Below are 13,492 nucleotides of genomic sequence, written 5' to 3' on the forward strand. Positions count from 1 at the left end.
TGAATAGGTCAAGGAACCAAGAGGATTTATTTTCCTCTAGCATTTCATCATCTACTCATCTTCCTACTTTCAGTGTTTGGAAAGTCATTGTAAATCAGCTTATGATGGATAAGGATGCCATGAAGAGAAACTATGAAAGATAGATCAAAAGACTTCGCAAGAAGTATCAACTTGGAGTTGGGTCATCATCGGATATGATTCCATAGACTTAGCTTATTTCCTTTTACGTTTTAGGATTGTTGAGATTGTATTTCAGATTGTAATCCTTTCCATTATTAATAAAATGAGATTTTCAGTATTTCAAAATGTGTTATTTCCTTTATGATGTTTGCAATTTTCTTTATATCTTGAAGTTCCTTGAAAACTTTTCATTTTGCATATCATGCATCATGTTGCATCTTGGTCTTGATTTGTATAAGTTTTCTCGGAGTCTTATTTATTTTCTTGGTCTTCGTTCAGACTTGTTATATCACCAATACAACACTCGTGCTAATCAACATAAGAAAATGGATCATTTAGAGCAAGAGAATCGTGAACTCCTTGAAGAGGTGAATACTTTGAGGGACAATTTCGAAAGGCTCACTGCTATGATGGAAACTCTGGCGGATGCTCAGAATCAGCCTCCGCCACCACCTCCTCAGACTCCTCTTAAGAGTATTATGATATCTGAATCATCTTATGCCCATTTTTGTGGCTCCGGTCAGTGCTCTGCGGCACCAAATGCCTCCTGGTTTCCCTTGGGGTATGCCTCTTCACTTTGTGCTTGAAGGGTATCAACCTGCTGTTGAAGTTCCTGTGGCTCAACCTGTTATGTCTATACCACCTCCTATGGTCCATGTTACTCCTTATGTGGAAGAACCTATTTTCCATGTTGATCAGAGTGAAACTGTTGGTGTCTATGAAAGGATGGATGAATTTCAAGATCTATTTAAATAAATGCATAAAGATATTGAAGAAGTATAAGGGTAACACTTCTCCTTTGAGTCATTTGGTGATGTATGCTCGCAAGATGTCGACTTAAACTAATAACCATCAACTTTTGATTCATTAATTTCAAGATAGTTTGACTCGTGCTGCTTTGAAGTGGTACATGGGATTGATAGCACATACATCCGTACTTTCAACGATCTAGGAGAAGCTTTTGTTCGTCAATGCAAGTACAATGTTGAAATGGCACCGGACCGAGATCAATTTCATGCCATGTCCCAAAAGGATAAGGAAACTTTCAAAGAGTATGCACAAAGATGGAACGAGATTTCCGCGCAAGTCGGTCCTCCACTAGAAGAGAAAGAAATGACAAAGTTGTTTTTGAAAAAGTTGAGTCTATTTTACTATGACCGGATGGTTACAGGCTCTCCTAGTGATTTTACCGAGATGTTAAACATGGGAATAAGATTAGAAGAAGGTGTTAGTGAGGGACGATTGAAAGAGAGCGGTTCATCTGACAGTTCCAAAAGGTATGGGAATGGTTTGCCCAAGAAGAAGGAACATAATGCTAACGCCATTTCGTAAGAGAAGTATATGAGATCTCTGATAAGCAATCAACGTTATCAGCATGTGGCATTAGTTACCCCGATTTTTAATCCTGCTCCGATTGTTCAAGTAGCACCAAGTTATCAACCACATTTTCAAAAACATACCCATCAACATAATCAACCAAACCGTGTCCAGAGACCAGCATAATTTGATCCAATTCCGATGTCCTATGCGAAACTATTTCTTGCTTTGATACAGAAGAATTTGGTACAAATGAGGACTTCTCCAGCTATTCCGAAAGAGCTTCCATGGTGGTATAAACATGATCACCATTGTGCATTCCATTAAGGAGAACTCGACCATGATATTGAAAATTATTTTGCTTTGAAATCTAAGGTGAGAAGACTAATGCAAAGTGGTATTTTGTCTTTTGAAGACTCTGTTGCCTAAACATTATGGTGCAACTATGAATATGGTTGAAGGATGTCCTGAAAAATAATATGTCTTTGATTTCAATCTGATTAGAAGATCCTTGGTCGAGATGCATGCAACTTTGTGCGAGTTAGCTATTAGGAGCATGATCATGCTTCTTGCCACATCTGTTCAAGAAACCCTCGATGGTGTGTTGTGGTGAAGAGAGATTCGTAAGAGATGCTAAATCAAAATCGTATTCAGATTACGAGTGATAGGGATGAAAATGAGCATGAAGTAAACGTCATAGTTCCCCATTTTAATATCCCAAAACCAGTTGTGATTGTAAGACCCCAATTTTGACCATAAGATCCCTCATGCCATCTCATCAATTTGCATTGGCTTTGGGATCACACCTTGGTATCCTCCTCACCCCTCATTCATTGAGTTTTCATTGGGAGATATCACTAAGCATATTTGTTATTTACTAACCAAAATACCAAAAATATGTCTAGTGTAGCTTTATTTCTTTTGTAGGTAGTGTGTGCATCCACCTGTGCCTCATCAAGCTCATATCTAGGGTTTGATACTGTAAGACCCTAATTTTGATCCTAAGATCCCTCATGGCATCATATCATTGCACTTTGCACTTGCCTCAAGGATCATAGCATCTTGGCTCCTTAACCTTTGGGTGGGAACACTTGTGTGAGTTGGTTTGAGATCGCCAAGCATGCTTGAATTGTATGTCATTGCTTTTCTTCTTTTTTTTACTAACCAAAAGCACAAAAATATGTCACTAACATCTTTTGTTTTGTAGCTTGAGCAATCATAAGATCCAAGGCTCCTAGAAGACCCTATGCTCATTGATATGGCCAGGTGAAGGTGAAAGCAAGCATGAAAATGGTTCATAAAGCTCTAATTCATCATATATGCCTCCCAAGTATCTCAATTTGTCAATTTGATCAAAGCAAACCAAGGGCCTTGAGGCTTGTTTCCCAAGGAAACCTCAATTCATCTGTTCATCAAATGTGCCTTGCTCATGAAGCAACCTCAACCCATGATCAAATACAATCAAGGGAAGTTATTTAATTCATAATTTCACAAATATTTGAGCTTATTTTAATGTTCTCAATCATCAATTCATCAAGATTTGAGGTATGGACTTGAGAAGTTGACTAGTCAATTCATCTGACTATTTTGAAATACACTGAGACCTAACTTTTAATTTTTTTGTAAAATGAAGATGACCCCAAGCGAAACAATGTTCTTAGAACCATATGAACAACTTTCATGTTCATCAAAAATTTATTTGAAGCTTGGAAGGTCATGATCCATTTCAAAACATTATAGGTCATTTTGACTGAAACCCTAGTTTTAGGCCAACTTCCCAAAGACATAACTCACTCATTTTTTATAATTTTGAGGTGGGATCAAATTAATTGGAAAGTTTGAGATGTCTAATTAATTTGTTATGTTGGACAAATTTTCATAATCCTAAAATAAATACATGTGATAAGGCAAAACATTATAGGTCACTTTGGACCAAAGGCATTGAAATGTGAAAAAGTCCAACTTCAAGTGCCCATATCTTTCTCATAAAAAATCCAAATGATGCAAAATTTGAGTCCAAATTTATTTCCCTGAAAATATCTACAACTTTGATTTTGAAGGTTTTGTCATTTGGAGCTTGCATCATTAAAACAAAAGGGCTTGAAGTTGGTCCACTTTGGAAATTTTCACATACACATATTTTGCACCTTGAACTTTATGACCAATTTTCACTAATTTCACAATTTCAATTGAATTTTTGTTCAACATAACAATTGATTCTCATGTCAAGACCTTTCCAACCATTACCCACAAGGACATGTTTTATTTTTGGAAGAAGCATTTTCGAAGAGGGGAAGATTTTGGTGCAATTATAAAAACTTGTTTCAAACTTCATGCATAATCCAATTACATCATATCTGCACGTCCAAAACTACTATGATGATATTAAGCTTGCAAAACCAATAGGATTTGGGCCCTCCATGCGCCTGTACAGGCCCATGCATGGAGGCCCTTATCATTCATGCACATGAAACTCTCATGCATTGCCTTGCCTTTTGCTATAAATAGAAGGGTTCAGCTTCACTATTCTTCAACCTGAAGGCGCCTGATATGCTGCACAATTGAATCCATAACCATACATAAAGGAATTTCTCTCTTTCACTTTCAATTTTCAGATCCAAATTTCAACCTCCTTGGTTGTTCTCTGGACTCTAATTCCTTAGCCTCATCTTCTTTCCATCTCAAGAGTGAAATGCAATCAATAGCTGTGAAGAATTGTGCTCCATAGATCTACATTTCAGAGGTGGATGTTCAAACTTTTCTTCTTCGAAACTCACTGATTATTGCTTGTTTCTTGTGTTTATTGGTTTGACTGAAATCCTCTCATCAGAGGCATTTGAATTGTGCTTTTAATTTTGCAAAATCATCAAGTTCAGTTTGAACTCCATTATTTTCCTCTTCTGATTTCTCTTCCTATGGAGATCTAGAAGGAAAACCAATGGTACAGGGGTGATGTACATCACCCCAGCTTTCCAATGATATGAGGATCGCTTCATTTGGTTAAGATTTTTTGTCTGTAACTTTGACTGGAATCCCTAGTCTCGCAGGAGAAGACGGTGGTGTACACCACCGTCCGTTTGCCAGTTTTAACGTAGGCCGTTGGATCATGCTTCCAGATCTAATCAGATCCATTGGATGTTATGACTTTTATTAAGTCTTTGTGTTATTCAGTTGACTGAGGATCATGGTAAGCGCGCATGCCACAACCCTTGGATGTGCCCGCTCAATTAATGAGACTGGATCCAACTTGCCAGATATTTTCCCATTTTCCTTTTTCTGATTTTAATTTCTTTTATTTTCTTTTATTTCATTGTATTTCAAAAAATCATAACTCTTTCATTTTAATTCCAAAAAATATGGGACTAATTGCATTTTTTTCCTTTTAATTTCTAGTTTCTAAAAATGATTTTTAATATTTTTTATTTTATCATTTGATATTTTTTGTGAATTTTCTCTTTTCTGGTTATTTTTAATTCATTTTAAATAGTTTTCAATATTCAAAAAATACCAAAATATTTTCTTAACCTCTTTGAATGATGATAGATCTATGAAAAATATTCTCATCAATTTATTAATTGATTTGAGATTTATTTGAGATTTTAGTTCAATTAGGTTATTTTTTATTCATTTTTAATTGATTAAAAATAGTTTTTGGTTTCTAAAAATGCTGAAATTTTTTGTCAAACTCTGTTTGACCTTGTTGAACTTAGGATGATCCATTTGGACTTTTCAAAGTTGATTTGAAATGGATTTGAAGTTTGACCTTTAATTGATTATTTTAATTCAAGTATTATTTTAATTTTGAAAAAATACCAAAAATGTTTTATTTGTTTCTTGACTTCTAAGTTTCATTTTGCTTCTGTTTACTATTGTTTGACCTTGATTCCATCTATCTTTGGTCAATGCACCTTACTTACTTCATTTGAATTCCATTAATGTACATTCTTATTCATCTTCTTCTTCATCTTTTTCTTTTTGATCAATGAGTTAAAGGTTGATGGTTAGCCTTGATATATGGGAGGTTTAACCTTCCTTGATTCAAATCTAATTCATCTTGATCCAAAGATCAAGTGAATGGCTTTGCATTAAGGATAGGTTGCTTCTTAATCAAGCAAAAAACCTAAATCAATACAAGATCATTCTCATTTTCTTTTGGCATGGCAAGTTGTAGGAGCTTGGCTTACTAGTCAAGGTCTCTAACTTGTGTTTGTTGCCTATATTTTTATTGACCAGTCTTAGATAGGTGTGACTACTATATTAGTCCACTTACGATTGCTTAACATAACGCTAAATTGCCTTATGGCACACTAACTCTAACTATTGACCATTAACTTTTAATTCTTGCATTTTACATTAATGTAATTTAATATTCTTGTACATATTATTCATTTGCTTTTGCCCTTTGCTCATTTGAGCTCATGTTTATGTTAATGCAATTTGCCTTTTGCTCACTTGAGCACATAATTGTGTATATACTATTGTGCTTGTGTTTTGTTTTGATTGTTGTGAACCAAATGCAAATGGACAAAAGGACTTAGACTTTAGGACATTCCCTATGCAAAATGGAGTCAAAGAGAAACTAGGCCTCATGCCTTTAGAATGCTTAATGTTGAAGATTTTGAAAGGACCTAATCTCTAAACTCACTCTTGTCTATTCTTTGTTTGCATTGTGGAATCTTTTGATGTGTGTGTTCTTGTGCTAGGGATTCCAACTTGAGCCTAATTGAAGAACCATTGTCATGAGCATCCAAAGTGAGAGATACAAAAGCCATTGGAAGATTCCTAGGAGCTTTGTTTGATTGTGTGCTTGGTTGCTTGAGTATTTGCTTATTTGCTTGCTTATTCCAAAGGATGGGAGCTACTTGGATCATCATTATGATCTCAAGAAGGGAACTCCATTTGTGGTTTTTATTTCTCTTCCTTCACCACTTGCATGTTTAGGACTTAGCCACTCTTCTTCTTCCCTCCACTCTAACCCAAGCCAAAACTTTTGTGCAAACATTAACATTTGTTTTCAAAATTAGGAACCTAAGCATTATGCTTTTTTATTTTCAAACTTTCTTTTTATAACACTTATTTTGAATTGAATCCTAAGTCAACTTTGACCATATTTTGTAAATACTTTTCATTGGTAAATATAACTCATCCAAATGTTTTATGGTTTCAATGGCCACTTCTTGCCAAAGCTTTTTCATAACCCTTAGCTATTAGGTTTGAGTTATCCTTGAGGTTGATATAATGCTCACCTATATCCTTAGTGATGGACAATGAGTCTTCCATGCTTATTATAGGGTTAACCCCTCACTAGCATGTTGAAGTTATCCTCACATGGTGGATTTGTGGTTTTAGGTTGAGTTTTCTCCCTTGGATAACAAAAGACCTTAATGATTTTGGACCAATCAATCCACCAACTTGTTTTGAGATTTTTACCCTGAACTACGAGGTTTTGATCCTAATCTCTTTTAAGATGATACGTAGACAGTGGGTTTATCCATTCAAACACAAAATTGTAAATAATTTGTACATTCTTCTCTCATCTCCCCAATGATGTTTGCACAAATAATTTTCACAAATACCAACCCACCTTACAACAAATTGTGAAAAGGGCTCCATAGGAGTACCTAGGATGTTTTGGGTGCTTAAAACCTTCCCATTGCATAACCAACCCCCTTACCCTGATCTCTGACATTTTTATTAGTTTTTGATTCGATAAAACTTCTCGGTTTTTGTTTTCTTTCTAACCTTTCCTTTGGATAAATAGAAGTGCGCTGGCGACTCGAATTGTATGATTTACTTTTGATTTAGTCAATAAATCTAAAGGTAACGAATACCCCGCTACAGAGACCTTAAGTGCAAGGGATCAAGTTATAAAAGGTTCAAAATGGTTCTAAGCATCATATATGGATCCCCATGTTCTTTATTTGTCATTTTGATCAAAAAATCATCAAGAGTTTGAAGCTTGTTTGCCTTGGAAGCTCTAACTCATCTGGGTATCTTGTGTGCCTTCCTCAGCAAGTTTCTTTAAAATTTGGTCAAAGAACTCAAGGGATACTCCACTTTAATTAATCTTATGCATATATTATCCTTCATGAGCCTCTAAAATCAAAAGAATTTCAAGTTTGCAAGTTGGTTCAAGGAGGTTGACCAGAAAAGTCAACTGGTCAAATCTAGGGTTTCCTAGACCCTATATCCTACAATTTTTGTCATATGAAAATGATTCCAAGAGAAAAATTACTATTTATCACATTAAAAACAAATTTCATGTTGGCATAACGATCTAATTTAGCTTTTAAATTCATTTTTTATGGTGAAAGATTATAGGGCGTTTTGTTTGTACCCTAGATAGAAGGTCAACTCCCAAGAACCATAACTTTCTCAATTTTTATGATATGAAGTCCATCGAAGTTTCTTGATAAATTTCAAGATGTATTCTTAAACTTTTATTCTTTTAGAAAGGTCAAAATTCACTTGCAAAGGCATGTACCAATAGGAAACATTATAGGTCATTTTGGGCCATCATCATTGAATAGGCAATTCTCCTCAACTTCTAAAATCCATAACTCCCTCATGCAAGATACAAATGGTGTCAAATATGTGACCAAATTTAATAGGATTGAAATATCTACAACTTTGAATAAGGTACAAAAGTCATTTGAAGCTCATAGCAAAAGTTATTCAAGGTGGAAAAAGGGGTCATTTGACTTTTAACTTAGAAAATTTTCAAGTATGTTTCATTCCTCTAACTACAAGGTCAGAATTGATCATGTTCCAAGCTTCAAATGTAAAAATTTCCAACATAAAAGTTGTTCCCCTTCATACTAGCTTTCCTAAGAGTCCAAGATTATGGCATTTGGATTAAAATTGAGGGACTTGCACATGGTTCCTTTGTTTGGTTTGTTTTGACAATTTTTGCATTCAAATGATAATTCACATTACATGACTTCAGCATCAATTACACACGAATTGGAATTGTATCACATCATTATTTAGGCCTTGTTGCATGCCCATGCAACCATGCACACCAAGTTACTATATTTGACAAATTTTTGAAAGTGTGTGGAAATGAATTTACAAGGCTATAATACATGCCTTTTTGCTCAAAATTGAGGACCCTTGGCCCAAGCTTTGATCTACAAACTCTCCCACCCTTCATTGATAGAATTCCTTAAAGATTTCTCTCGTAATCGAGTTTTGATTCCCATTCTGTTTTGGAATTGAAAATTCAAGGATTCAAAGCCTTTTTGCATCCAAATCATCTCCTGCAAGCTCGTAGAAGCAAAGCCAAGTGGATTGGAATTGAGATCGAGCTTCATCACTACAAACAGAAGGTGAATTTTGAGAAACTTTCCTTCTTCGATTTTCCATCACTTCTCTTAATTTTTGGTTGGCTAAAGTCCTACCAATGTAGGCAACAAGATTGAGTTTCTCTGAGGTTAAATCGAAGCAACTCAGTTCATACACCTCATTTTTCAATTCCACATACCTCTTTATATAGTGAGAATTGGAAGAAATGGAGGTCAGATTCTTGCTCCCCGTATTTTTCTCTCAAAAATAGTGTATGGATCTTCCATTTTCATGAATGTTTCAGTTGGACCAGTCTGGTGGAGACCACTAGAGAAGATGACCGAAGTTAGGGCTCCAATGATGTGTTGGCACAGTCCAAGCCATCTGACTTAGTTCTCACGTTCTAATTTGGGTCTTTGATTGGGATTACCAATATTGCTACTCGTTGTTTGGTGACTACCATGGTCTTGATGCACGTGGCCATTAGATCTGCCACCTCAATTAATGAGAGAGATCTGATGGCCCTTATTTTTTTCCCTTTTTATTTTATTTTCTGATTTTTATTTTAAATAGCTTATTTTGTTTAATTCATAATAATTTCATTTTTAATCCAAAAAATATGGGACTTTCACCAAAAATCTTTAAATAATTTCCTCTTCCATATTTTGAATTAAAATCATTTTTTGTATTATATTTGATATTTTTTTTTGAATTAAATAGTTTTTGACTTGTTTTTAAATATTTTTAAATACTTCTGACTTTCTAAAAATTCCTAAATTTTTGGTCAAAGGTCATATGACCTTGTTTGACCTAGGATAAATCTCTTGGCCATTTATTTAGTGATTTGAAGGGATTTGAGGTTTTCCCCTTTTTAAAATGCATTTTATTTCATTTTTAAATTGATTTTTAATTGTTTAATTGTTTAAAAATATTGTTGAGCCATTTGGTTGACCCTGTGTTGTTTCATCTTCTATTTTGCCTTGGTCGTGGTTAATTTAAACTTCCATTTGATAAATACTATTGGATTTTGGGGGTTGATGAAGTGTACAGTTCGTCTCTCAAGATTAATGGATAGTATTGATCAAAAGAAATTCCTCCCATGATCAATTTGGGTTCCCATTTCCATTTCCATTAATCTTCATCCCTTTTCTTTCCCAATCCATCATTGACCAATGATTTCTCTACAAATTAAATGCTAGTTGATTCATCAATGACCTTGTGTCAGATGAATCAACATGAGCTTGATTGAGATAGGTTCATCCCATTTTATTTTTGTGTGTGGTATGCTTTAAGAGTTTGGTTCTTTGTATCATATCTCTAGCATGCATTAACACCAATGTTTTTATTGCCCGCCCTCAGATAGTTGTGACTTCTACATAAGCCCAATTACGATTGCTTAACATAGAGCTAAATTTTGTCCCAAAGGCATATCATTCTTGTAAGTGAGATTGTAAGTCTCCCATCCCCCACGGTATTGTGTGAAGACTTAACTTTTTTTCCATTTGTGAGTGCTAGTGGTATACTTGTTGATTTATCCAAGTTGGAGCCCTTCTCATAGATGATGTCTTGGTTCATGTGTTTATGCTTGTGACTGGATGGTTAAGTGTTCTCCAAAGAATGACTTAAACAATTGAATCCTTCACTAACATTTCTTTATTATTTCCTTATCTTTGATTTCATTTACTTAATGCAATTTAAATTTTAGTACCTTTATCATTCATTGCCATTTACATTTCATGCAAGATGTTTATGTTTCAGTCATTTTTACTTTGCTCACTTGAGCCATATCCTTGTGCTTGTATATATTGCGTGTTTGTGATTTTGTTCTGTTTGTGGTCTTAGGATCTTAAAATACCTAATAACAACAAAGACCCTAAAAAATATATTGATGGGTTGTTGGACCTCTGCCTTTGACTTGATCTGAAGTTTTGGACTTAGAATAGGAAACTTCCCACTTGGTCAATGCCATTATCTAAGACTGAGTTATCTTGGCCAATGCCATTCATCTGATACAAGCCTGGAACTCGCCCTTTAGGTTTACATGTTACCTTTGTCTCTGTGTTTAAGTTGTTATTTTGATCTTGTTGTTTATATCTGATGATTAATTCTATCAGTTTGCCACAAGGAATATTTCATCTGATACATTTTGAAGACATTGAAGACTACATGCTTTTGGAGTGCTTGCTTGGATGTTGGCCATCTTTATTTGATGCCTCTGATCTTCACTTTGATTGCTTGGGTGGTTATGCTTATTGATTGCTTAAAAGTCCAAAGGAAATGGGCTTCTATCTGATATTCTTGTCTTGTGGCTTGCATCCTATTGGTCATATCTTTTTAACTATAAACTTTTAAATTTTGTCTAGGATAGTCTCTTCATTTTCTCCCACTTCTTTAATTTCAAAATCTCTCCCTCATTTCAAAAACTTCTTTGCTTGTGATTTAAACCTTAGACTTGTTTTAATGAGTAGAAATTTTGGCCTTATGCGATTGGATTATTTTCAAAATATTTTCTTAATCAAATTTGTAAATAAACTTAATCATATTTACTTTAATTTCAAAAGACAAAAAAGAACTAACAATCTCATCTAATCCTTTTGGCCATTTTGTGCCTTTTTCTTTTAACCTTTTCAAAAAAGAGCATTTAGATTTGAGTTATCTTTGGTTGACATATAATTCTCCAATTTCCATGATATTTGATTATAAGTCTTTCCATTTATTAGGGGTTAGTGGCATACTTGTTGATTGAATCCAAGTCGGAGCCCTCCCTCTTAAATGTTGTAAATCCCTCATTATCAGTGGATGTTTGGTTGAGTATTCTCCCTTTGATAATAAAAGATCTTTAAGCTTTTGTTAAAATTAATCCACCAATTTCTTTGAAATCTCTACCACGAACTACACGGTTTTGATCCCTTATTTTCATGTTGGTACGTAGGCATAAGACCGAAGGTCTTGTCAAACACAAAATTGTAAATAATTGAATTCTTTTCTCATCCCCCCACTCCTTTTTATCAAACATCATTTTCAACTAAAACACTTGCACACAAAAAAGGGCTCCCAAGGAGTACCTAGGATACTTTGGATGCTAATAACTTCCCTCTGTGTAACCAACCCCCTTACCTGTAATATCTAACATTTTATTAGTTTTGATTTGAAAACTTCTTATCTTTGGGTTTTGTTCGTACTTTTGCCCTTTTCCTTTGGAAACAATAAAAGCGCGGCAGCGACTCTGGTTTTATTGACGTTGAGTTAACCAATAGCTCAATGGTCATGAATTTACCGCTACAAAAATGAAATGGAGACTCTGCTGGGGAGTAGTCCTCAGTGGGTTTAGTCTACTTTTGTGTGTGTACATATTTGTATTTGATGTTTGTTTGTATATATTATTGTGTGATACTTCCTGTCTGTGCTTGGTGATCTCTGTGTGGTGAGATAAGTTTTAACTCGAACTTGAGTGAAATTTAAGACAGGATGATGGTAAAGTCATGTTGGCTTTGAAGGAGTAGTCCTAAAAGAGTTGACACGAGATCCCCCACTCAGTGGATATCTCTTTGGAGTTACTGGTGTCACACGAGTAATTCGTGGATAAGCATTACTTTCTCTGATTTGGGGGTCCGAGAAGCTTAAGACCATGGAACATTTAATCCAACTTGGCCTATTTAGGACGTAGTGCGGAGACTGCTCAAGTGTAGACTTGATAACAGTTGATAAAGGTGAAAATATAATCCACCAAAATGGATGATTGATCCTGATGATGACTTGACCCATCCCTTGACCTTTGTTTGTGTTTGCCTTGTGTGTGATCCCTAGTGTGTGATTTTTGCATACATACATACATGCACATCATAGCATTCATAAAAAAAAATTCAAGGAAACTAAAGTCGTATTTGCAAATATTTCCAAATCATGGATTGTGGATGAAGGAACACTAAGAAGTATAGTTTCAAATGTCCCGACTTGAAAGAGTTAAGGAAGTTATCATTTTTTATACTAGATCCCTTGGATTTCAAGCAACGTAATGGGAAGCTTTTATCCATGTTGTCTACTGATGTGGTTGAAGGACTTATGAGTGTCTTGGTGCAGTTTTATGACCCTCTCTATTGGTGCTTCACTTTTCCTAACTATCAGCTTGTGTCCAGGTTAGAAGAGTATGCCCATCTCTTGGGTATGCCCGTATCTAACAAGGTACCTATCATTGGATTGGAGGAGATTCCGAGATCTCAAGTCATAGCAAAGGCTCTTCATTTGAAGAAATCCGAGATTGATGCTAATATGACAAAGAAATGAGGGATTCTAGGGTTGACTTCTGAGTTGCTCATTGGTAGAGCTACTTCTTTTGCTCAAGTTGGTAGTATGGACTCTTTTAAAGCCACATTTGTCTTGCTCGTCTATGGTTTAGCATTGTTCCCTAACATTGACAATTTTGTTGGTGTTAACAACATTAGAATCTTCTTGATTGGGAATCTTGTTCCAAATTTGTTGGGTGACATGTATTTCTCTTTGAATTTAAGGAAGTATAAGGGTGGTGGAACCATTGTGTGCTGTATTCCTCTTCTGTAGAAATGGTTTATTTCACACTTGCCTCAGATGTCATTCTTCTTGGAGAACAAACAATGTCTACGGTGGTCTCAGAGACTTATGTCCCTCACCAATGATGATATTGTTTGGTATGGTTCTGCATATGATGGCTTGGATATTATTGACAGTTGCGGTG

General features: G+C 35.2%; 1 protein-coding gene across 1 annotated transcript; it reads left to right on the forward strand.

Annotated features, from left to right (window-relative positions):
• Positions 1-506: 506 nt before the first annotated feature.
• Positions 507-1,512, forward strand: LOC127109679 (uncharacterized). Its single transcript, XM_051046062.1, has 3 exons — positions 507-654; positions 770-888; positions 1,063-1,512. The coding sequence occupies exons 1-3, from the start codon at positions 507-509 to the stop codon at positions 1,510-1,512; spliced, it is 717 nt and encodes a 238-aa protein (XP_050902019.1).
• The last annotated feature ends 11,980 nt before the right edge of the window (positions 1,513-13,492 follow it).

The sequence above is a fragment of the Lathyrus oleraceus genome, chromosome 1 (assembly GCF_024323335.1).
Source record: "Lathyrus oleraceus cultivar Zhongwan6 chromosome 1, CAAS_Psat_ZW6_1.0, whole genome shotgun sequence".
NCBI classification, from domain to species: domain Eukaryota; kingdom Viridiplantae; phylum Streptophyta; class Magnoliopsida; order Fabales; family Fabaceae; genus Lathyrus; species Lathyrus oleraceus.

What these genes read in the sequence shown, in the direction of transcription:
- LOC127109679 (XM_051046062.1), top strand. Translation starts at nt 507, where the DNA reads ATGGATCATTTAGAGCAAGAGAATCGTGAACTCCTTGAAGAGGTGAAT. An exon ending in TCCTCAGACTCCTCTTAAGA is followed by an intron (nt 655 to 769) that starts GTATTATGATAT and finishes TTGTGCTTGAAG; the next exon opens with GGTATCAACCTGCTGTTGAA. An exon ending in ATGTTGATCAGAGTGAAACT is followed by an intron (nt 889 to 1,062) that starts GTTGGTGTCTAT and finishes ATTTCAAGATAG; the next exon opens with TTTGACTCGTGCTGCTTTGA.